The sequence below is a fragment of the Mauremys mutica genome, chromosome 1, assembly GCF_020497125.1.
Source record: "Mauremys mutica isolate MM-2020 ecotype Southern chromosome 1, ASM2049712v1, whole genome shotgun sequence".
NCBI classification, from domain to species: Eukaryota; Metazoa; Chordata; order Testudines; family Geoemydidae; genus Mauremys; species Mauremys mutica.
This window is the reverse complement of record NC_059072.1, coordinates 127,369,805-127,395,017: the sequence shown is the minus strand read 5'-3', so window position 1 is coordinate 127,395,017 and position 25,213 is coordinate 127,369,805. Positions and strand designations below refer to the sequence as shown.

At 42.0% G+C, this 25,213-nt stretch overlaps 1 protein-coding gene across 6 annotated transcripts in view; it reads right to left on the bottom strand.

Annotated features, from left to right (window-relative positions):
• The window catches only part of NUP50 (nucleoporin 50), a 30,456-nt gene extending 6,703 nt beyond the window's left edge, over positions 1-23,753 (bottom strand). Inside the window, exons 1-5 of one of the 6 annotated variants that reach the window (XM_044995170.1) lie at positions 23,568-23,753; positions 18,124-18,206; positions 15,059-15,142; positions 13,129-13,324; positions 1,690-2,355 (exon numbers count right to left, since the gene is read on the bottom strand). In XM_044995170.1, coding sequence (XP_044851105.1) covers positions 1,690-2,355; positions 13,129-13,324; positions 15,059-15,142; positions 18,124-18,206; positions 23,568-23,730 — 1,192 coding nt within the window. In that variant the 5' untranslated portion in view covers positions 23,731-23,753. Of the gene's footprint in view, positions 1-1,689; positions 2,356-13,128; positions 13,325-15,058; positions 15,143-18,123; positions 18,207-21,200; positions 21,238-23,280 lie in introns of those variants that run through there. The other 5 variants (XM_044995160.1, XM_044995188.1, XM_044995176.1 and 2 more) reach the window with 5 other exon arrangements.
• Between the last annotated feature and the right edge of the window lie 1,460 nt (positions 23,754-25,213).

Genomic DNA, 25,213 nt, shown 5'->3' with positions numbered 1-25,213 from the left:
AAGGCAACTATAAGAAACCTTCTATGGTCAGTAAGTCTAGTGTTTTAATAGCTACACCAGCTAAATGAATGTGAAGATCAGAATGATGCTAATTACATTTTTGGAAGTTTGAACAGCAGCTAGTTAATTATAAGGTTGGTTTGAAAAGAAAAAAAAAAGGACCTTTTTGGTTGGGAGATTTAGTTATAAAGTAAAGAGAGATTGATGAGTAGTTCCCCCCCCCCCCCCCAAAAAAAACCCCAGGTTATATGGAGGGCTTGAAAAGTATTCTAGGGGGAGGAAAGCTACACCAATGATATCAAGAGACAACAGCTTAAAAATGGGTAAGAGCTCAGCCTCTTTCCACCCCCCCAACACTTGCTAGGAATTCTACCAGGATGCTGTGCCTGCCTCTGCTGCTACTCACAACTTTTCTAAGCAGTAGCAGAAGGAAACTGACAAGATCTTTGGTAATTTTACTGCTCCCTAAATACTTATGAACAGCAGCAGTGAAACTGACCAGAATTTTATTCATTTCATTCTGCAGCTGCTTGACAAAGCTACTGAGTGCTGCAGTGGGGCTGAAACTGCCTGACGACTTGAAGGCTTTAATGTACCACTGTACAGGTGGTTCACATTCAGAAAGATCAGAAACTTAGTTTTGTTCAAAAGTTTACATTCCACAGAAACTGAAGTTTTAGGGCCTTTCCCCACCACACTTGCAAGGGAAGCTACCTTCCATTCCTCACTTTAACAAAAAAAAATCTGAAGTCCTAGATTATGTAACTTTTATATAAGCACAGACTAAAATGGTGTGTACAAGCAAATAGAGTTCCAGCTCCTATATTAAACCTCAAAAGACAGCCATGGTGGACAGGGGTTATAACGGAAACATTTTCACAGTACTAATCACCAGTCATTTTGTTCCAGAATAAGTAGGGTATAGGGAACCAAGAGTATTCTAATTACCAACTTCAGACATAAAATAACACTTTTGCATAATAATTTAATCAGTATTTGACAGTGCTATTTAAAATTCAGCACTATTATAAAATTGACACAATGGACCACACTATGTTTGTGAGTCATTACTTATAATTTTGTGGAGCAGTATTTAAAACAGATAAAAGGGATCCTTCCTTTAATAACGGGGTGGGGTGGTTTACAGTCCCTTTAATTAGATATGCAGGTTCCAGGTTAAAGTTACATTTGGTTTAATTTGAGCTAGAGATTACAATGTAATTAAATTTCATCGGTGATTATACTTATATTGCAGGGAGAAATGTGCCATTTTTAGGCATATACTAGTCTGACGTATTAGAATAAATCAACACAGGGTCTGGATTATAAATTTGGTTGAAATTTTGGATGAACACAAGTCTATCAATTTCAATCATAAAATTTCAATACTTACATAGGCAAATAAATTGCTTATGTAACACTGAAAATATGCTATTAAAAAGTACAAATCCAACTAAAATTTATAGTTTCTTACTGTCATGACAGCAAGACTGAGAAATTCAAGATTAGAGACAAAGTTCTGCAATTGTTCAGTATTGAAAATACAAGAGCAAAACGGGGAATAAACCTATACAAGCCCTTGTTAAGCTTAATAGCTCACTACGAAGAAGCCTTGGAATATTAAGTTAAGCCCCAATATTCAAAGCCTGTCATTAGTAAAAGTTCAATTTATCAAAAATCAATATTTACCTTTATCCTCACTACTTCCACTTTCTGTCTGAGTTTCCAATACCCTGGTGGAAAGCGTGGAGACAGACTTTCCCTGCTTTGCATCTTTTCCAAATACACCCGAATTCCCAGGGGAGAATGAAAAACTAGTTAGTGTGCCAGAACCAAGTGAACCCAAAATAGAACTATCAACATTCTTGCCAAAATTAAATGAGACATTTGATGCAACTCCTAATGGCGATTCCCTGTTCTTTTCCGATGTAGATTCAGTTTTCTTGTCTGATTCATCCTCAGTTTTGTTGCTGTTAAACAAAAATGTTGATCCTTGCTGAAGTTTCGAAGTCCCAAACGTAGGAACAGACTGAGTTCCAGTTGTTTTGTTGCTTTCATTTTCAGAGCCACTATCACTACTGCTTCCATGATGTTGTTCAATGCTTGCTAAATATTTCTCATAGTCTCTAAATATGGGTGTCAGATCACAGAGTGGATTTGTGTTTACATGCTTTACTATCCAGTCACGTACAGAACAGTTTAGAGCTGCTAACTGTTTGTGATAAACACTAGAGCTGCACATTTTATTTTGAGTGTAACCAGAAGATGAGGATTGTTGACTGCCACCATTAGCTTTTGTGCCTGAAGCCTTTTTCTCAACCATTGTGGTGGTGGGACCATTTGATGTCACGGATCCTATTGAAAAAAGTAAGTAATTAAAAAGAAACAGTAATCTGGAAGATATACAAACTTTGAAGAAATGTATGTATCAAATCATCTATGTTCTTGCTCAACTATTTCTCTCTGTGAACTCAATTTAATCTGTATCACCACAATATTTAAGGCCTGAGGGAAAAGGAGAGGTGGAGCAGTACAAGTAAATATACAATGCTTTAAAACAAGTCCAGTGTTTGCAGTCTGGAGTTTCAAAATTGTATGGAGAGTGATTAAAGGTAAGAGGCAAAAATTCCAAAAAACAAAATAGTACAGAAGAATTAACAAGGCTAAACAAAGTACAATTAATAAAAAAAAAAAAAAGCAAGCTGTAGAAAAGTACTAAGGAAATACAAGGGAAGATTCTAGGTGTAGGTTAGTTTTCAGTCACTTATCTGCTGCATCCAACATGATTAGCTAATAAAAACAAGAAGATCCAAGCTATTACAAGTTTAAGGATGGACATTTAAAATCAGGAAATGCAGAAGTTACATACACAGCAATATTTACTTGGCTATCTTGCACAACTGCATATTTCACAATACGTTGTATATACAGTAATTATATTCATCTTCACACACAGGCCTGGTCTACACTGGGGGGCAGGATCGATGTAAGATATGCAACTTCAGCTACGAGAATAGCATAGCTGAAGTCGACATATCTCCCGTCCTCACAGCGCGGGATCGACGGCCGCGGCTCCCCCGTCGACTGCTTCCGCCTCTCGCCCCGGTGGAGTTTCGGAGTCAATGGGAGCGCATTCGGGGATCGATTTATCATGTCTCGTCTGGACACGATAAATCGATCCCCAATAGATCGATCGCTACCCGCCAATCTGGCGGGTAGTGTGGACGTACCCACAGGACTCATTGAAGTCAAAAGATTGTTCTCACTGAAGTCAAAAGATCTGTCATTCACTTCAGTGAGAGCCAGACCAGTCCCTTAAATCAGAAAGGCAGGGATATAAAATACTGAATACATTCAGTACAGGAAACTTAACTTTGCTTTTGAACAACTTTAGCTTTTATATTTTCTCTCTTCAAGAGAGAATCTAATTGCCTGTTTTTAGCTTTAATATTGAAATGGTTTTTAACTGAACTTTCCTACCTTACTGCTATTTGCCACAACATTTTTCTGCAAAGCTTGTAACAGGGCAGCACCTATCTGTAATAATTACACCTTTACAACAGAAAGTTATTTGTAAAGTTAAAAAAAAAATCTAGAATTTACAATCTTTTAGAATGTGGCAAAAACAAACACTGCAGTGATTAAACAAATTTTACTAGATAATCTTTGTGCTTCATTAAGGTAAATTTAACAAATTGTCCTATGCCACCTGTTTAGAGCAACCTGAATGTAGTAAATCATATCTTGTTTGAGCAGGAATTTAGAGGGACTCCATAGTAATCTCACAATGGGCACTGGGATTAATTTTTGCTTAAAACATGCCAAGTGAACACGTTCAGAAGTTGTTGGTTTTTTTTAAAATTGATCATAACTCTAAATAAAGGCATTAATCAGGGCAGACTAAGTCCATGCTAAATTTCAAGCATTAACCTAAGTCACAGACTAGAAATGGTGAAAGTTATTTTAACAAAAAGCATTTCACTCTTCTGTATCTAACACAAGGGATTGGGGAAAATAAAAAAGGTTACTATCCCTCTGTAACTGTTCTTCAAGATGTGTTACATATGTCCATTCCACGCTTAGCGTGTACACACCCTGCACACAGTCATAGGAAATTTTCCCCTTAGTGGCACCTGTTGGGGCAGGTGAAAAGCCCTCTGCTGTTGCACACCACAGTCATCCAGCTGCTCCACAGCCCACTCTGTTCCTTTTTGCCTGACAACTCCAATGCAGTTGGGTAGGAGGGCAGGTTGTGGAATGGACATGTGCAATACATATTGAAGAACACTTACAGAAGGTTAGTAAGCATTTTTTGAGTGATTGCACATGGGCACTCCACTCTGACTCAAGGTGTAAAGTAGAAGAGGGGATTGGAGCTTATGCATACACAGACTGGAATACAACTTGTCCAAATTTAGCATAGTCTCGAGTCCTGAGTGATGGCATAATGGGATGGGAAAGTGTGCACCGAAGACCAGACTGCTGCTCTACCACGGTCTTGGATAAGGACTTGCACGAAAAATGACACTGAGGCCTCTTGCAAACTTGTAGAATATGCCGTTATTTTGCTCAGTGGAGAAATGCCAGCCAAATCAGAACATACATGAATACTGGAAGCTATCCACAATAAAATTATTTGTGAAGAGACTGGGAGACCTTTCATCCTGACTGCAATAGCCATGAATAGTTGGGTTGACTAACGGAACTTTTTAGTCCTGTCTAGAACACGAGAGCTCTTCAAACATCTAGGGCCGATTTGCCTGGTACTGAAGTTAGGCTTACTCACAGGTAATTGCAAGGATGGCCTCGGAGCAGTGTTCCCGCTAATTTTTCCCTACACATGTGCGGAAAGAATTTAGTTATGTACACCAATATGGAGGTGATGTGTGATGCAACCTCCATATTGGTGCACATAAAATTCATGTGGCAGGGATGGGACTAATGGGTTTGGAGTATGGAAGGTGGCTCAGGGCTGGGGTGCAGGGGGTGATGACTCTGCTGCGGGTGCGGGCTGGGGTGAGGGGTTTGGGGTGCAGACTGCTCCAGGGCTACGGCAAGGAGAGAGGGGGGGGACTCTCCCCTCCCCAGCTCTCTCCCCCCGCAGCAGCACGTAGCCTTTGGGGAGAGGCACCTCTCCCCACCATGGCAGCTCCAGGGTTGGGGCCATGGGATAGGTGCCTCTCCCCCAGCCGCGTCAGGTCCAGGGCTGGGCTGGGGCGCCTCTTCTCCATCCTCTGCAGGTCTGGGGGCAGGGGCCAGGGGAGGGTCACTTCTCTCCCATGGTCCATGGCAGGTCTGGGGGAGGATCGCCTCTCCCCAGGCTGTGGCAGGTCTGTCCACAGTCCAGGCCGGCCAGTGACAGTCCACCGTTTCGGGCTCTAGACCCCAGGGGAGCACAAAGCAGACCACCCCTCACCAGCAGCCCGGAGGAGCAACAGCAAATCTGGGCTCCTTTCTACCTCCCCCACTCCCACAGGCAGCCAGCAAATGCGGAGAGGAGCCCTCAGCCAACTGGCTGAGAGGAGTGGAGGGGTGGAGCAGAGAGAAGTCCTGGGGCTGGTGGGCCCATAGGAGCGCAGAGATGTCGTCCAGAGAGGAACCAGCGCTGTGGCCACTGGGCCACAGCACAAGTGGAGTGCCAGGCTGGGCTGGGCCACCACAGCAGGTCTGGGGCTGGGGGAGAGGCATCTCTCCCAGCCACAGCCCTGAGCGCCTGCACGGTGCTTCATAGGCTGCTTCACATCCACACAGCTTAGAGGGAACTTAGCTCTCGAGTCTTTTTAAAAAACTGGTGTCATATTAGGTATCCTCCAGTTATCTGGTAGAGAAGCAGCTTCAAATCACAGGTTACATGCCACAGTCCTGAGATGCAATCTGGCATGATGGATTATGTATATGCATGAGGCCATATGCCCCAGGAACCTTATACAGTTTTGCACTGTTGTGATTGGATGAGCCTTGAGATCTGCAACAAGAGATCAAATTGTTTGGAACCTTGTGTCCAGAAGGAAAGCCCTGGCTTGAGCAGAATCCAGAACTGCTCCTATAAACTCCATCCTCTGAACTGGAGAAAGGATAGATTTCTTTATGTTGATCAGCACACCCAGAGCTTTGAAAAGTTGACCGGATGAGAGCTACACTGGACAGTACCTGAGCCCCGGACTCACTTCTGACTAGCCAACTGTCCATGTAAGAGTAGACTTTTACTTCTAGCACATAGGTACCACCATCATGCATTTTATGAAAACCCGAGGAGTTGCTGACAGGCTGAAAGACAGCTCAGTGAACTGGTACTAAGAGTGCTTCACTACGAATCTGACATTTTCTGTGACCTTGATAAATTGTCTCATGAAAGTAGGTGTTTTTTACATTGAGGGCAGCATACCACTCTCCAAGGAGGGAATGATGGAAGCTAGGGGGACCATGTAAAATTTATTGGTCTGAGACCTCTTTGCTTTCACAATGAGGAAACAACAGGAATAAAACTGCGGAATCTACTTTATGGCTCCTACTCAAAAGAGAAAATGAACCTCCTAGAGAAGGAGCTCCTCATGAGAGTAATCTCTGAAGAGGGACTGTGAAGGAGGAACATAAAGAAATTAGAGGCTATATCCCACTTCCACAGTGTTTAAGACCCAACATCCGAGTAATCTAGGACCAAGCATGGAGGAAGTGGGCAAGGTGGTTTGTGAATATAGGGGGAGACTGAATCTGACTTCCTGGAAACTGGCATGCGTCCTTGACCAACCTATCAAAATACCATTTTAGCACACCTCCCCGGGATGACTAGATGGAGCATTGATGCAGAAGCAGGAGGAGGAAGTGGTCTGCACCCTAGAGTCCTTCAAATCATGGAGTTTAGAGTCTGTTTAATCTGAAAAAAATGAAGACTTTTCAAAGGACAAGTCTTGTGTTGTTTATTGGCCCTCTTCTAGAAGACCTGAGCTCCTGGCATGGAAACTACAGAAGCCATGGTCCTAGCAGCAGAGTCCACTGCATCTAGTCCAGGTTTCAACAAAGCTGACGCTAAAATATCAGTAAGGTAGTGGGAGGACTCCTTAACCACTCTCCTTCACCTTGATCCCCAAACTTGAGGTCACCCTCTTCAATAGCTCTTGGTGAGCTTTATAACCTTTGGGAGGGGGTGAGATGCCATCTGAGGAAGTGGCATCATCATGATGAGGATGAAGAAACTAGCACAGGCTGAGGCTGCTGCTCCTCGTCCGCTAGCTGTCCAGCAGGGTCCTCCTGAACTGCCTTTGTCCACTCACCACTGGGCCTACTACTGGACTCAGGAACAGGTGGCAACAGGAATAGGAACTCAGGAACAGGTTAGTCAACTCCCCACACCTCCAATTCAGAGGAGGGTGAATCACCCTGTGCTGACCGGGGGTGTGTGTGTTGCTCCCAACAGTGATGCATCAGTAAAGCGTGTAGAGCAGCCAACACTGCAGGCTTACCCTTTGATGGTACTGATGGGTGTGAAGACTTGAGGCTCACGGTACGGAGAATTCTGCACCAATAATATACCAGCAGACAGAAGGGTGCAAGTACCAGAAGCATGGTCTCCTGCACTGCAGGGTATACCAGTACCGATAGGCTCACAAGACCTCTCACTGCCACAAACGTATTCTGTGTAGGGGGTACTGAGATGTTCTCTGAATGCGTGGTACCGCAGGCGCAGAAGGCATCTGTTGGGGCCCCACACTCCACGGTACCTGCCTTGATACCAGAATTATTGGCATTGGTTTTGGTACAACTAGTGAAGAAGAATGCTTGGATTTCAGCTGCACTCTGCTCTCCTCCCCATGCCCAGATGATTTTAGTGCCAGTAACCTTCTTTTCTTGGTAGTCTCTTCAGATCTCTCATGTGTCTTCATACACACTGGGGAGGATGGGCGGTTCAGGGTCACAGACAGCATAGGAGGTGCATTTCTCCCCAACGCCAAAGCACTTGGTGCAGAGTCCAAATATCTAGGCTCTGACGGAGGTCTCAGGGAATAACTGGTAGGCGCATCACTAACTGAGTAAGGTATGGGAACCATGTTTGTCTTGGGAACTATGAGAACTATTTACATAACCTTTGCTCTTTCTTTTCTTATCTTGAGCAGGACCTTTGATATGAGAGGAACTGAAGGAAAGACATAAGGAGACCCGTATTATAGTGAAAGAGAAAAGTGTCTGAGAATGATGAGCAGAACTGGGAACATTTCTTGTTTTTGACCTTGGAAAATAAGTCTCTTTCTGGGACACCTCAATGCAGAAACATGTTGTGAAGAACAGGGTCCATTTCTCATTTGTGCATCTGCAAAAATTTCCTGCTGAGGGTGTCTGCTCTCGTGTATTCTTGGAAGGTAGGCAGCTGGCATGCTGATGCTGTGCCAAACACATCAATTCCACAGTTTCACTGCCTTGGCACAATGGGATGGTGATCTTGTTCCTCCCTAGAGATTTATGTAAAACATACATGCTACGTTGTCTGTCAATCTTTATGTTTGCCTTTGATCAACGATACCAAATGTGAACAGGCATTCCTAATCACTCTGATAGGTTGATATGCAGTGTTGATTCCAAGGGGGACCATTTACCTTGAACCGTAGAGGTTGTCTAGATGAGTGCCTCAGCGCAGTAAAGATGCATCTGTTGTCAGTATCAATATTGGAGGTTGTGGAGTGAAGGAAACCCCTATGCAGACATTCTGTGGAACTTGCCACCATTCGAGAGTTTTTGACTGTCGAGGGCATTGACAGCAGTTTGTTCAGTCTGTCTCTGGTGCATATACTGCTTTGAGCCATGCACGAAGGCAATGCATGTGGAGTCTTGTGTCACTTATTACAAAGGTGCCTGCCACCATGTACCCCAGTAGTTGTAGGCAATTTCTGGCTGAGGTCTGAGGGCTGGCCTGGATTGCGTTAAGACAGGTAAAGCGTTGAACCTTTATAGTGGGAGGAAGGCTTTGGCCCTTCACGGCATCTAGATAGGAGCCTATGAATCCTAGATATTGTACAGAGTCACAGTTGATTTTTGAACATTCAATTTTTAGTCCCAGCTGCATGAATATATTTATAGTATTTTATGTGGCCGATAGGGCATAAAAGGATCATGCCATTAGTAGGCACTGGCAATGGATATCACAATTCCTAGTGTGCAAAGATGTGCTGCTACCACTGACAGGATCTTTGAGAACATCCTTGGTGCAGATGATGATAGGCCGAATGGAAGTACCTTGTAGTGAAAATGGTCTTGACCCAAGGTGAATCTCAGAAACCTACTGTGGAATTTTCCTGCCAGTCGTCTTTCTAGTCCTTGTCATCTGGTGTCGATTTATGTGGTGCTGTGTGCCATGTTCATTTACAGCATCTACCACAAGAGAATTTGGGTGTGGATGGGAAAATAAAGTCCACACCTTTAGAGGGGATGTCATTTTTTTTTTTTAATCAGCCCTTTTACATGTGAGCAGTATTGTGGCTGGTGTTTGCCAGATGGTTTTGGCTGGGTCTAGTAGGGCCTTGTTGATAGAAAGGGCAATATCAGCTAACGAGGATGTATGCAGGTTGTCAAGCAGCTTGCGTTGTGATTCCTTCCCTTCTTCGAGGGGGGATCTGAAGTGAGTCTGCTCTTGGTGAGTTCCTGAAACTATTTGACATCATCTACCATGGTTGGTGGCGGAGGTATAATGGCTTCATCTGGAGAAGATGATATGTTTGTTGCTGGAGTAATCTTCTCCAGTCTGCTTCCTGGTGCTCAAAAGTTCCTCTTCCAAAAAAAGATCCAGGGGTCTAGAAAGAGAAACTGAGGGAGATTGTCTCACATCAGGATAGAGGAAAACTCTTGAGATTCTAGAGAACTGGTATCTATAGGTTGCCCATGGGACCCAGTACAGTCACTGGGGTGGTGAGAAGGGCATGGGTGTCCATACCAAGTGGATAGGCCTTGTCTGCCATATTGATACTTTTCAGAGTAGCAGCCATGTTAGTCTGTATCCACAAAAAGAACAGGAGTACTTGTAGCACCTTAGTCTCTAAGGTGCCACAAGTCCTCCTGTTCGTATTGATACTGTGGCTCTGTGACCATTTCTAGGTGACTGGTCCCTTGACATTATCCTGTGGAGCTTTGCACTGAGACTGAATATGTATCATAGTCATCCACCTCTTCTTCATTAGATAGAGGTGGAGCAGACAAGAAGGCTGATGGCGAATTGTCTTGGTACCACGGGGAATTCAGGGGATCAAAATGTAGTCGGTACTGAGGTCATGCCAGCACCAACTAACGGGGATTCAGGTGTTTCTGAAACCAATAGATCTTTGGAGAAATGGAATTCTTGTGATACCATGGTAGCAATCAGTAACATTAAAGTCTGCAGAAAGGAGATCATCGTTATCAAGGGAGTCAACCGTACCTGTAATCTTCTGTGGTTTGATAAGTGGGCAGAAGAAGTTGCTCTAGTCTTGTGTGTAGTGGAGATGCTTGGTACCAAGGCTCTCCTTGACTCCAGCAGTGTCATTTTAGAGGAGCTAGTGTGCTCTCTATCACTCCTCTCCTCTGATGGTATAGACGTCCCCATGCCTTTCAGGTCTTTAGGCTTACTGGCAGTACCTGTACCTGAGGAGCCTATAGCTTCATGGGTATCCAGTAAAAGTTCGGTTGATAATGAGGTGGACAATTTTGCCAGGGATCTTTTTCCTGGTCAATTCTTTAGTCTGGGGACTTGTAGCTCTCTTTTTTGAGGTTTTTTGAGAATCACTAGATTTCCTCTTTGAGGCCACCTGAGTGTGATGTCCTGAGGGCACCAATGGGTGTGTTGGGAACTATCGTTCTGCGGCGGTCCAAGTGAACTTTCCATCATGAGGAATCTGATATTCAGTTCACGTTTTTTTCCTACTCTTGATTTTAATTTCAGGCAGAAAGTACACTTCTGTGGTACCAGACACTCTCTGAGGCAACGAATGCCATGTGAATGACTGTTACTGACCGGAATAGCTTCTGTGCAGGAGAGAGAGCATTTAAACCCATGGGAACCAGCCATGCCCCTTTTCGGGTTTCACTTCCCAAATGGGAAGAGATGACAAACATCAGTTATGGACAGGGAGATAATTTTGAAACCCCATCCCCCCAAAAAAAATTTAAAGGAAAAAGGATAGTATTAATATAACGTAAACTCTACTAGTTATAGTATCTAATGGAAATATAGTTCAGAAATAAATTCTCACTTGGACTCTGCTAATGCTTCATTTCAGGGCAAAAGTGGTTGAGAAGGAACTCAGGGTGGATGACCCATGCAGCGCTAGATAGCCTTGAGACAGAACATGAGACAGGGAGAGCGCATATGCAGGACAACTGGGCACTGCTATCTAAAATATCCAATCTGAGGAATGTGGATACACCTATAGTGGAGCACCCATACCGACACTACTCAAAGATGGCCCAAACTTTCAAACTGAAAAGTTCCATATTCCAGCAGAGAACATGTAAAGAATTCAATCCTAAATGATCATTTTGGAAAATGGTGGGAAAATGAGGGTTATAAAGAGAAAGTTTTACCACCTTCACTATAGTAAGCATGACCAGTGCTGGCTATTAAGATGATGTATTGAACAGTGCCCCTCAAGGAGTGTTGAAGATTGCTAGTTGTTTCAAAGTCTGGATCAAGGTTTGTCAAGCTATTTAAAATTTCTTAAAATTATAAGTGTCATAACACAATGTATGAACGTCTAGTTACTAGGATAGTTTTGCAGTATAATATATTGACATATTGTAAATGCCAAGATTTTATTTACAAGGTAAAGTGTGCATGTTTACAAAATATTGGAAAAATGCTGAAGCCACAAGACTTGTGTGCTGGAAAATATAATCTCAAAATAAACTGAACGAGTACCATAATGAAGAGCCTAGACTAGGATTAGTACTTTTGTTTATATACAATCTATATTTAAAATTATATCTTTATACATTCTAAATTTATCATCTTATTTATAAAACATTCTCTTTCTGATCAATTCACTAGAGAGCATAAAGTCATACAACTCTGGGAATCAATTATCCTGAAGTCTGCAGCTAAAATGTCCACAGCTCCACCTAGGGTTTCTATGGAGCAAATAGCAAAATGTGTTTTAGCTCTTCATTCAAGGAAAAATTTAAAGGATGACCCCACCACCAGAAGGAAATAGGACACAAGCATTATGAAAACCCAAAAGTTGTTAGTTTGACTCCAGAAAACTAGAGCCAAAAGTATTTATATACAATATACAAAAAAAGATGGTTTACATTTGAAGCCTATCATCATTAGTTCAAGTTTGCCTATAGGAAGCTGCAGTACAGAAAACCGTTTCAGATTATTGTACCAACAGGTTTTCAGTAGTTGTCACAAGTTGTTTCAGAAAACAATTCATGATTCTGGCCACCTGATTCTATATTTTAACATTACTTTGAAAACACTATAAAGAACACAATGGCTACATTAAAAAAAATGGAGTATTCTCTTTGCCGTGCTGAGCAATCCACAAGTAAAATTTCTCAATGTGCTCAGTTCGATTTTAAGTAGATTAGCAATGTGTTTTATACATAACAAAATAAAAAAAAGCATAGCTTGAAAGTCATTTAAATCTCTTCCCTTAAGATCTAAACACTATCTGATCCATCTTTCAATAATGAGAGCTGCAACTGAAGCAATCACATCTGATGGGTTACTTTCACTGAAAATTTTATTCCTCTAAGTTGTGGAATTTAGGAAAAATGAGACACGTTCAAAATGAAAATTAAAATACTTTATCAGCAGGATTTCATAAACTTGGCATGCTATACCATGTTTCAGTCTTCCATTCCCAATCATTCTTTTTTCAGAAAGCGTCTAACTTCTACTTAATCTATTGCAAAATATGAATGAGTTTCCAAATTTCACATCTGGAGATCAAACTGAGTATATGGACTTGCCCTTCTCACTTGTTTAAAGTCTTTGTAAGAAACCCAACAGAGAATAGTTTTTTGAAACTTTCTTTTACTGTTACAATGAAAAACTGTCACTTAAAGTTTGGACCACCACTTTAGCTTAAACAAATAATTAATAACTTTGGACACTTTTTTAATTGCATGGCAATTTCATTTAATACAAATAAAAGTATGTCAACTTACCAAATGCAGGCTGTACTTCAGGAACAGTCTTTACACTAGTGAAAGAGGGAGTACTAGAAATACCACTGCTTCCATTCGACAGCCCTCCTAAAGGCTTCATTTCTGTACCATTACCAAATCCAGTGAAGCCACCACCTCCTTTTCCAGAAGGTAAAACAAAACCTTTAAACCCTTTAAAAGCTCCTCCATTGTCAGACTGAAATAAAATTAAAAAATACAACCAGTTACATACACCTCACCCACAAAAATTCTTTCATCAAACACTACTGCAAAACAGTCCCCCTGCCCCCACCCAAAAAAAAAAAGAATGGTACCGAATCCCTACAAAACAAAAACAAAAAAACCCCCCCAAGTACTATGTTTCTGTAGTTTACTGCATTTGACAAATAAAAATAATTTTCTAGCCACTCTATTTACAGAAATCAGACATCAATTTCCTTCCAGTTCATACATGCTTTGTTTTCAACAAATGTTTATAATTACTGTACTTTGGCTCAGGCAACTGACAATATATGAGTACAAAGGTACATAACTAAGCTTAGCAGAATTCTATATTTTTTTATTTCAATAGATACCTGTTTAGTTTTAAGCATTTTAAAAATCTATTTACATTTTCACAGTAGTCAGAAATTGGGGAACAGGGAGGTCAGACAATTATTTAGAGACAGTAGACGCTGATTCAAAAACTTAGAGCTCTATAACTATTAAAACACAAATTGCCAGCATATATATATAAAATATACAAAATAAATATCCTTAAATCAAACTATGTTTTCAAGCAACATTTTCCTTACTTTGCCTATCTGTAAATTGAGTATTACTAACAGAAATACATTTGCGTTGGTGCGTGCATATGGTGAAACAGACGTTTATCAACATTTACCAATAAAAATCTAATCCTTCCAAGCCCCTCCCTCCCTCTCTCTCTATATATATATATATACACACACACACACACACCCCTCACCTTACAACTAACGAAATGGTCAGAATAGGAAGACCCATTTGAGAACAAAATCTGCAGGACTAGTAATGAATGAGTAGGAAAATGCCCTATTTTAAGAAGCACATGTTGTACAGTATGTGGAAATCAGGCAGGAAGACATGATGTTAGTAATTAAACATTGTACTAGCATTGTTGATAAACACAATTTGATCTACTCCCACAGCAAGAATGTATCTTGCATTAAAGAACCATTAATAACTTGCTTTGCTGAACACATGGAAACCTATAACTACATAATAATTTCAGATAAAAACATAGAAAATGTATTTCCCACACATATACCTTCTGCCTGTTTCCAGAAAAGTTCTCCAGAATATTTTAATATTGGCAAAATTCAATGTATTTTTCCTCTAACCTCAGCCTCATAAATGGATGAATGTTTTGGCTGAAATTTCAGGATGGCAAATTTCAACCCAAATGGTTAAAAGTTTAACAAAATTATAGCAATTGAAAATAGGGTATTTCAGGAAATGTCTGGTAACTTTAATAATAGGCAAGTCTATCAGCCCTCCTCTAACACTAAGTTATTGTTAAAATCTCCAAAATGTTCCCACTGCTGGAAAACTGAAGCTATTCAAATGCTTGGTTTCCTTTTGTCTTTAGAAATGCTAGTTAGTTTTCTATAGTGCAAATTCAAAATGTTTTAAAGAACTTTCACCCTTCTTTGACCATGGCATTTGTACTGTCTATATCCCACTCCACCCTTACCATTGCTATGTGGACAGTTACTGAAAACATCTTCTGCAGCAAACATGGATTCCTGTATTTGAACAGTGTCCACTATAGTACCCTTAAAAAAAGCTTGCGATACAAGTTAAATTATAGGGGAAAATGTACAATAATCATAAATAGAGCACAGGCGGCACATTTTTCAGTATTAAAGATTGAGAGTCTAACTATATTAGTCTTAAATGTTAGAGTTACCTCAAACCCAACATTTCTGCGCTTTGCTTTCTTAATAGCTCTGTTCTTCAGGACTTCTTCACTAGCCACTGAGAAAGTTCCCACCTGTAGGAAAAGTACAAACTGTGGAACGCCTGGTGATGGTCTGAACATGCAGGGTCAATACACCCTGGAAAGAAACCTACTAGTGGTATTAGTCTTCTGCATACCAGCAGTTGTAAAAACATAAGAATGGCCATACTGGGTCAGACCAATGGTCCATCTAGCCCAATATCGTGTCTTCTAACAGTGGCCAATGCCATGTATTTTAGAGGGGAAAAAACAGGCAATCGTTGAATGACTTATTTCCTGTCATTCACTCCCAGCTTCAGTAAAAACTACTACTACCAACAATAAGATACATTGCCAAACTCCCAGAGGTCAAAACTTTACACATGAAAAGTGGAGAATAAAATGGATAAAGAAAAGGGAAGAAAGTGTGTTTTTAATAGTGGAAAAGGAACACTGATTTTATGAGCATTTATCTTATGAATGCCTAGTAATATGAACAATTTTTCTGCTGTCCAAGTCATCTTTCTGCTGCCAAATGTGATATCAATCCTTCAGCTGACATTCAAGCAACCGTACAGATTTGAAGAGCCCGAGTGATTTGGCAGCAAAGAGATGCAGTTCCCTAAAATAGAGAAATACATTTCTCTGAAAGAAAAGAATCAGGCATGCTGTATAACATTTGTCATCACTCATTATGTACCATATAGCTGCTCTTTGATTTCATTTTTATTATGGCAAATTAATGACTTCAGAAATTCAGCTTTTTGAGAACAGAGTTACACAATATTGATGCTGAAGAAGTAAATCCCAAATCATTAGCAGCTGCCTGCACTACTACTCTTGTGACCTTAATTTTGGCCTTGGCCTGTTAGATATAGATGGTGCAGTCATAAGTCATCACCAATCTTCTGCAAGCTGTTGCATTTATAAGGCAAAACCTGACCACCACCACAGAATAAATGGAGGACTTTAATACAATTTGTTTTAAAAATGTATTGGTAACTTTAGATTTCTCTCATTTTCCACTAGCCTAAGTTTTTACATTTTGAGTACTGTATAAGCTAGTATAACCAAGCAAAGTGTTGCAAGGTAAATAACACAAAACATGTAATTCTGAGGTGGACCCATATAAAAGCTAAGTGTGATTCGAACAGAAGTTCTGTACTTGGCTTTATCTATGAAGCCTCAGTAATGGCATAGCAACTCAGTGACTTCTATCTGTATCTCAAGCAGTAAACGCAACGGTCCCTACCAAATTTGGATAAGTATTGTAAAAGCTCTCTTACTCCACATGCATCTTAAGAGCTCAAAACCCTTAAGCATTCTAACAAATTCACAAGTCTGGGTTCCCACTGTAAATTTAACATCCTCTACTCTGTGGAAAAGGACTTGGGCTTCTGAGGAGGCTAGTTCCCTTTCTGTAATTCTAGTGACATAGCTAGAGGGCTGATCAGATTAAGATCCCAGGATTTCTTAAAGTATTTTTTTCAGCTTACATGGCACACAGAAGACCAAAATTCAGCCTTTTTTTAGTGTGATCTATCAGCTCCAGGAGGCCTTGTTCCTTTTATCATGACTGAACACAGTCTTCTCCAAGACTAAAAGGAAAGTGAAATAACTAGTGAACCCCATAACCTACATGTATCAGTCCTATTTGAACGAGTGTAATACAGGAACTGTATGATACTATTAAAAAGTAGCCTCTGAAAAGGACTTAAATCAGGACATGTGAACTACTATTTTGTGTTCTGCCCTAAAGAAGTTAGAAAAAAGGAGATTTTGTTACCCCAACATGCATTCATTTTAAGCTGTAAATTAATAAGCCATTTGAACTGTTCATTTTCTTTTTCAACAGTTATAGCAAACAATTAACTTAATTGCAAAATACATCGGGGCGGGGGGGGAGGACTATGATAGGATATATATCCCATCCTAACATTGAAAGGGTTAAATGTGGGTCTGCAAGAACAATTAACTGACTTGGCTGCAGCTGGAGGATGGGCCAGCCCTAATCAAAGATAAATCCCAGTTCTGAGATGAGCTGAGTAGTTAGTATAAAGAGAGGAAGTCTGGAGTAGGAGGTGGCAGCTGCAGTCACTGTTTAGGACGGGGAGTCAAGGGGGAGAATTGGGATCCTCTCAAGTAGAGAAATCTGACAGGAGACCAGGAGAGAGACAGATAATACTGGGTGGTGGAGCAGGCTCCAATGGTGAGGAATCCTGACAAAAGGGCAGGATCTGGAATTCCAGGGAGTGTACTCTTTGAGGTGTTCAGTGAAGAAACAGAGCAAGGGGAACATAAAAGAAACATGAATGGTCAAGTCCCTGGAGCGTGAATTTGGTTTAAGTTTATATTTCTGGTTGAGGATTTACTGGAGGATTCCAGGGGAGAGCCCTGAGAGTCCTGGCCCTGACAGAAGGGTGAACTAAGTGAGAGACCAGCTGACAGGCTCCAGTATAAGCAGGACAGCAGCAGCAAGGAATCAAAAGGAACAGATTTTGCCTGCTAGTTACAGGGTCTGTGAACTGGAACCCAATGTAGTGGGAGGGCCAGGGTTCCCCTAACAACTACTGTGGAAGTTGGTGTGTGAAGCCCCTGAGAAAGGCATATGAGAGAAGGACATGAGGACCACAGGACCCATAGTTGAGAGCTGAAGATCCTTTTTTAAGGACACTGGACTGTAATTTGTTGTATTCATACCCCAGAAGAAGTGAGACTAAAATATGACATGGCTGGAGGGCCGAGCCACAAGAAGAGACCACGGCAGGGCTGCAGCAACTGTTGGCAAGGGGCATTGGATGAGGAAAGAGCTGCTATGCGTGGCTACAAAAGGGCACACCAGTGGTGAGTCAACCCTTTTATTACTCAGTAATTTTTCCAGCTTGATCTTTTATTTCTTGAGCTTTATCCAGTTTTACAGAATTAGTGTACATCTCTCACACATACTTGTTCTATACCTCATGGAAAAGACCTCACTGTTGGCTTTGTCACAGGCATTTTATTATCTTGCTAGGAAATGCAAAAAAGCCCTTTACCTCCTCAGTTTCATCCTCCTGATCCCAATTTCTGTCAGTCAACTCCTTCTCTGCAATTCTCTTTGCCATTTTTCCACACCTGTCTAAGAATTTCAGTAATCAGCAATTTGTATTAAAAGTGTCAAACTGACTGTAAAAGGAACCAAAAGTTAGTTAGAAGGATCTTCAATTTGTATTAATAAAAACAACAATGGAAAATTTGAAGTTTTATACCAAAGGCATGTAAAACTGGAAATCTGAATGAAGACTTAAGCACACTGGAGCCTCAACTTACAGCATGTCACATCAGAGAAGATGCATAATAGTTACTATTTGACACTGTTTAATCAATATTGCTATGACCATGCTGCTTTGCAAATCATATGTTCTTATACACGAAAAAGCAGTTTTGTTGCATCTAAAATATATACTGTAGTAGACCTGCAGAATTTTTGGCTAAATGTAAAATCTACTGACGAGTCAAGACTAAATATGTTGCCCTTTTGAAACCAAATTACGGAAACATTATTTAGGAAGTTGGGAAACTTGCACTTTGCTTCAAATGCCAAACTGTAGCATAGGGCAGGATGACACTTCGAGTGACTTCTGAAATGTACTGGGAGGGGGAAATTGGCTGTTCATATTTGTCACTCTAATGATCATTTTACTGGTCATCTCTGCAACGTAAGAACCTTGTAACGTTTGCCAGGCATCTAACAACTGAAAGCTTCTGCACTCCAGTTTAGCACAATGTTCTGAAAATGTATGTATAATCAAGGCTATACATTTAACTATTTTGCCCATATCGTATGTTAACAAAAATGTTTGTAGATTTAACCACAAACAAAAAAAAAATGCTCTAGAAATTTATATAAGCATTTTTTATACAGAAAGGAGGGTTGTTGTCCCGGTCTCCCCCTCTAGCCCCCCGCACCAATATTAGAGATAGGAGTCATTCTTACAATATCATACGACCTCAACAATGGAACCACAAGTTCAGAAGAGACTTAATATATTAATACCAGTTATTTCTTTTTGTAAACAATCCAGTGCTTAAGTTATTAAGAAGTTTCAAAAAAAGTAAAAAGTTCCAGCATCATTACAATACAGTTCAATGAACTATGATTCTAGATTCTCTTCTTTAGTTTGAATCTATTAAATTTTATTTGGAGAGTTAGTTTAGAGATTTAAACCAGTGTTTAGAACAGCTTCTAAAAGGAATTAATTTAGTTAAGGCTGAAACTGATGTAAGAGGAGTTAAATTCTGAGATTGGTAAAATGATCTAAGATCTTGGTTAGTTAAAACTCATTTTAAATATGTAGAATTGGAAGGCTCAGATTTAACAATCATTAAGTTTGAGATATGTTGCCGGTAAGAACGTATACATTTAACGCAGTGTTTGTTTGGAGCAAAGCTTTAGAGTATCCTTTAACTCAACATCTTGGCTAAGACCTGTTGCAAGAGGGATAGCTCAGTGGTTTGAGCATTGACCTACTAAACCCAGGGTTGAGAGTTCAATCCTTGAGGGGGCCACTTAGGGATCTGGGGCAAAAATCAGTACTTGGTCCTGCTAGTGAAGGCTGGGGGCTGGACTCAATGACCTTTCGAGGTCCCTTCCAGTTCTAGGAGATAGGTATATCTCCAATTATTATTATTAAATAAAAAGCTTTCTACTAATCTCAAATTCAATTTCAATACCACAAAATGATTCAACATCATAGTAAACTGAGCACTTTCTACAATTAAATCAAATTGTTTAATTTCTATAAGACAATTAGTGTAAGAAAAGGTTCTTAAGCTTTTCACATTGAAAAGGAACAGGATGTTATTTTGTAGAGTTTCAGTCAACTTTTCACCCTGCAAAAATAAGTGAGGCTAAGTGATAACGAAATCAATGCACTACTGCAATTCACCAACATCAAAACTACCTTGCTTTTGATAAGGTGATACTGGGGCTTGACCTCTTCAACAGCAGGTATAAATTTTAGTGCTTCCTGAAAGAAACACTAAGTAGATAGTGGGTTAAAAAAAAATAAAATAAAAAATGATGGGTTCAGTATTTCTCACTAATCCCTAAAGCAGAAAATAAAATGAGATGCTTCCTAAGGTAATAATTGGAGATATACCAATCTCCTAGAGCTGGAAGGAACCTTGAAAGGTCATCGAGTCCAGCCCCCTGCCTTCACTAGCAGGACCAATTTTTGCCCCAGATCCTTAAGTGGTCTCCTCAAGGATTGAACTCACAACTCTGGGTTTTAGCAGGCCAATGCTCAAACCACTGAGCTATCCCATTATACCATATTCCTATCCTACCATATCACATCCAGAGACTACGCTATAGGCCGGTCTACACTACAGAGTTAGGTCAACACAAAGCAGCTTACATCATCCTAACTATGTAAGTGTCTACTCTAAAATTCCACTCCCGCCAACATAATTGCTGCTATTATGACTTAATAACTCCACCTCCAACAGAGCCTCAGAGTTGACATAGTTAAGTCGAGGCAGTTTAAGCGTGGACCCTGTGTTGCTTACATCAACCATTAATAGCTTTCAGAAGCTGCCGCACACCGACAATACAGCCAGTACAAGTGCTCCTGGTGAGGACAAGGAGTGTAGGGTGGACAAGCAAAAGCCATTTAATTATTGCAGCAGCTGTATACAGACATAACTTTGGTCGACATAATTTTGTAGCGTAGACATGCCCTATGTAATGACCTACATGGTTTAGTCAGTCAATACCATGTTTACAGTCTACTGTGAACCATGAAACGGTACTTCTGTAAGAATTACTCTAGAGATACAAATAATCAAGTTCTGTCAAGTGTCATGTTAATTGTTTCTCCATGAACCGTTTTGCAAAAAAAAATACCTAAATTAAGTAACGGGGATGAGTAAATCAAGTAACAGAAATTATTTGGTACAAGAGTTGGGGAGATTCATCTTGAGACATGATAGGTGACTGCAGTCCATATCCTACCCCCAATTATAAGCACAAATATAACAGGAATAACAGAGCCTGAGCCCTATGGCTTTTGAGCCCCAAAGCTGGGCTGTATAGTGAGTCACCACACCACTCAGGGACCTTGGTACTTACTAATGATTCTGAAGAATCCAAAGGGGGGGGGGGGGGAAGATATCACAGATCCAGTGACCCTTCAGAAGCAAGAGACAGGTTGCCACAGCAGCAAAAAAACAGCTGCTCTCTGAATCAGAGGTTAAGAGTGATAAACTTAGGTCTGAAACACCCTGTATGTTACCCACAAAGGCAAATTCTTTGGGTTTTAGGAAACTGCAATGAGTTCACCATGTGCCCACAAAACTGAAACTTCTCCCCTGGAATCCACACATTGGAGCCCGTAGGCTGGTTAAAGTGAATAAGGGGACAGTCTGTCATGAAAGCCCCTCAGTCTCCATCTATAAGAAAGAGGGAAAATGCCAACTGGTCTGGGCCTCAAGCTCCTCCAATCACCCACTTGTTTACACAACTCCTCTATTTCAGTAAAGGAGCAGGAAAAAAAGGATAAACTCTGCTTTAATAGGGTGTCTGTATCCATCTGTTGTCTCCTGTCTTATACTTAGGGCATTGTTGCAATTGTGCCTCTGCAGCGCTTTAGTGGGGACACTACCTATACCAACAGAAGGGGTTCTCTTGTCAGCGTAGGTAATCCACCTCCCAAAAATACAGTAGCTAGATTGGCAGAGCAGAAGAATTCTTCCATTAACCTAGTGCTGTCTACTCAGGTTGGCTTAACTATATTTTTTCCCCCCACACCTCTGACCAATGTAGTTAAACCAATCTAATTTTCTAGCGTTGACCAGGCCTTAGATTGTGAACTCTTTAGGTAAGTGACATTATCCCCCCGTCCCCATGTCTAGGCAGCAAGCAGCCCAGTGGGATTCTGGTCCATAACTAGGGCTACTAGGCACTAGATAATACTAATTAACAATATCAAAATCCTAAACAGGCTGTTTCACAAGTTAGAAAATAACATAAGACCACTCTACCCTAAAACCTATGTGTATATATACAGTGGCCAACCGTGCAGCTCTTGGCACAAACTCTAGTGGGAGCAAGGCAGAGCAGTATGAGAGGCACAGGAGGAAAAAAAATTGGTTTTATTTTTAAAATATAGGTGTGTATTAAATTAAGTACACAAACCTATTAATGTAATTCTAAATTTGTCTCCTTTATTTTACATCAGGAAATGCAAAGGTTAAGGCTATCTCAGCAAAGTTAACATTAGCATTTCATATACTACAATATAGCATAAGCAGACAAACTAGAAAATTAAATGCAAAAGAAGATAGTCCAGTATTAGTGCTGCAGTTTAGTTTATTAGGAGTCTGTTTTATTATATGTATTTAATGTAATGTGCACAGGAAGTAAAATTCATGCAAGTTCATGTTATTAGAACCAATCTTCTTTTGGGCACTGAATCTTTGTTTAATATGTCCCACTTATCTATGCCAAGGGCCCGTGACCATGTGTAAACTCAAGATTTAAAGTGGAGGGATTTTTTTTTAGTAGTTGAGCCAAATATTTCCAAAATGAAAAACTAAATGGATCGGTCTCAGACTGTATCCAAACTAAGCTATTGGGATGCAGCATTGCCAAACCCAAATGGTCAAAAACCATGAACTAGGCCTCAAAAAACCACCAGCTTGACTTAAAAAATCATGTTTTTTAAAAAAAACAAACACGCAATTGGACTTTATTATTTGCCTTCCTGTCGCTCAGCATTTCTAGGGCGCAGTTTTTAAAGATGTTCTCCGCAACCAGGAGGGCTAGAAAACTAGCAGCAGATTCTCCCCTGGTCACGTCTCCGTAGGAGGACCCTTCCCAGGGGCACTGTGAGACTCTTAATACAAACCGCAGTGGGAGCCAGCCACCCTGGGCCGGGGAGTTTTAGGCCCTGCCGGGAGTGAGCGGGGGAAGGGGTGAAACACGCTGCTGAGATAACACCGTCTCCGCGTGCACAGCAAGTGCGATCCCTGCCGCCCACCCCCAACCTCCGGGGGGGAGGACCAGCCCCAGCCCCTCCCTCAGAAACGGGCGGAGAAGATGGGGGAGGGGGTCGCGCTGCCTCCCACCCCAGCGGGCAGCACCGCCCCGGGAAGCCGAGCAGGGGAGACGGGAGAGCCGCGCAGTGCCGCCGCCGCCGCCGGGCCGGTACCTGTCTCGCCGCTTCCCTTTCACTCCAGTCAGGCGGGGCCGGCGGATGCGGGGCCGAGGCGCTGGCTGCGGGGAGGAAGCGGAGTCTGGTTCGCAGGGCGCCTGGGCCACGAGCGCGCTCACGCCACCCCCCGGCGCAGGAAGTCCCCTCTGCGTTCCAGTCAGGGCCTTGCCCCCACTCTGCTTCTCGCGGCCGCGGCCATTTTCTTGTACCCCTCTAAATCATATTCACACGGGAAACCGTCGGTAACCGCAGCGACCCCGACTCCCATGCGCATGCGCACTCACCCAGCCGGAGCCCGGCTGACTGGCGGGCAGCGCACAGGCCGGACAAGCCGCGCAAACGCTGTAAAGAAGAGGGCGGAGATTCCGGAGAGTGACTCGCGCCCGACAGTTGGAATGCCGGTCGCGTGCCTCCGACAGCCAATACCCTGGGCTGCTCCTGACTCATCCCACTAACGGCCTGCGCCGGTTGGGGAAGGGAGGGGGGTGGGTTGCTCTCGCGCCTGTCGTTCGAATTCTGGTCACGTGTCCCAAGCGGCGCGCTATATAGAGAGCGCCTTAGACGCTCCTGGCCTTTACTCTTGGCCTTATCGCCTGAGGGAAGAGAAGGGTGGTGGCAGTAGGGTGTGTGTGGATGCCTTAGTAGTAGTGATAATAAGGGATGGGAAAAGAGCTCTGTGCAGGCCCAATGCTTGTCTCGCTCCAAAAGAAGTTGGTCCAATAAAAGATTTTGCTTCCCCCCACCTTGTCTCTCATGTCCCGACCTTGCAAGCACCAAGAGAGGATTGTTCAGAGGGTTGCATCTATGGGTGGCCCCTGACTGGGTTCAGTCACCAGGGTTTGTTATTGTGGGAACAGGGCCACCCAGAGGATTCAGGGAGCCTGGGGTAAAGCAATTGCAGGGGCCCCTTCCATTAAAAAAAGTTGCAATAGTATAGAATACTATATTCTCGTGGGGGCTCCTGCGGGGCCTGGGGCAAATTGCCCCACTTGCCCCCCAGGGTGGCCCTGTGTGGGAATGGGATGTCAGATACAGGTGTCCAGGTACTCTAAGCACACCCTGCTAATAGCAGCCGCATCAGCCCTGCCCGCCCATAGCCATAGGTGACTCACTGCTCCACCACCTCAATCCAGGTTAAATCAAGGCAAGGAGCTTTTGTTTACAGAGCTCTTTCTCTGACTGACCTGTCCAACCCTGGCCCATTTACTGGGCTGCCTAGGGCTCTCCATTTTCTTTGTCAAATATTACACTCAGGGTGTGCCAGATGCAGAGCCAGAGTAATTCCAGAGGGGTTAATCCACTGTAGTATAGATTCGGGGGGGGGGGGTGTGAATTATATTTGTATCAATAAAATGTTGGTAAACATCAATTTCACTGTGTGCACACAAACTGAAAAAACAATTCCATCGAGAATAATCAAAATTTACAGCTGGGCAAAATAAGAAAAATGCTGCTTTAATTTGAGAACTTATTAGAGTTTGATTTTAAGGACATGCGTGCTGTGTATTTTGACATGTGACAGTGTGCCTTTCAATGGTGGTAAATTGAAATTGATTGGTAAATGCTTTTCCAATCTCAACAAATGCTGTCATCTGGGCCCTTTAAATCGCCGCCTGGGGAAGCCGGTCTTGTACACTGGACTGGACCGGACCGGTTTACTTTCACCTCTGCCTAAGGCTGATTAGCATCTGCTAGAACCATGCAACTTCTGACTCCCCTCCATCCTGAAGGGGACAGAGCCTATCGAGGACCTGTCCAGGAGGGCTTTTGTCATAACCAGGGATTTGCATTTTTCTAGAAAATCTTTAGTTTTCACACTTTTGAAAAAATTAAAATGTATACTAACTATGACCTACATTTTACTGAAAGTACCAGTGTCACTGGTGATATGGAGATTTGTGATGCTATTCAGAGGGTGCTGCTGTACGGA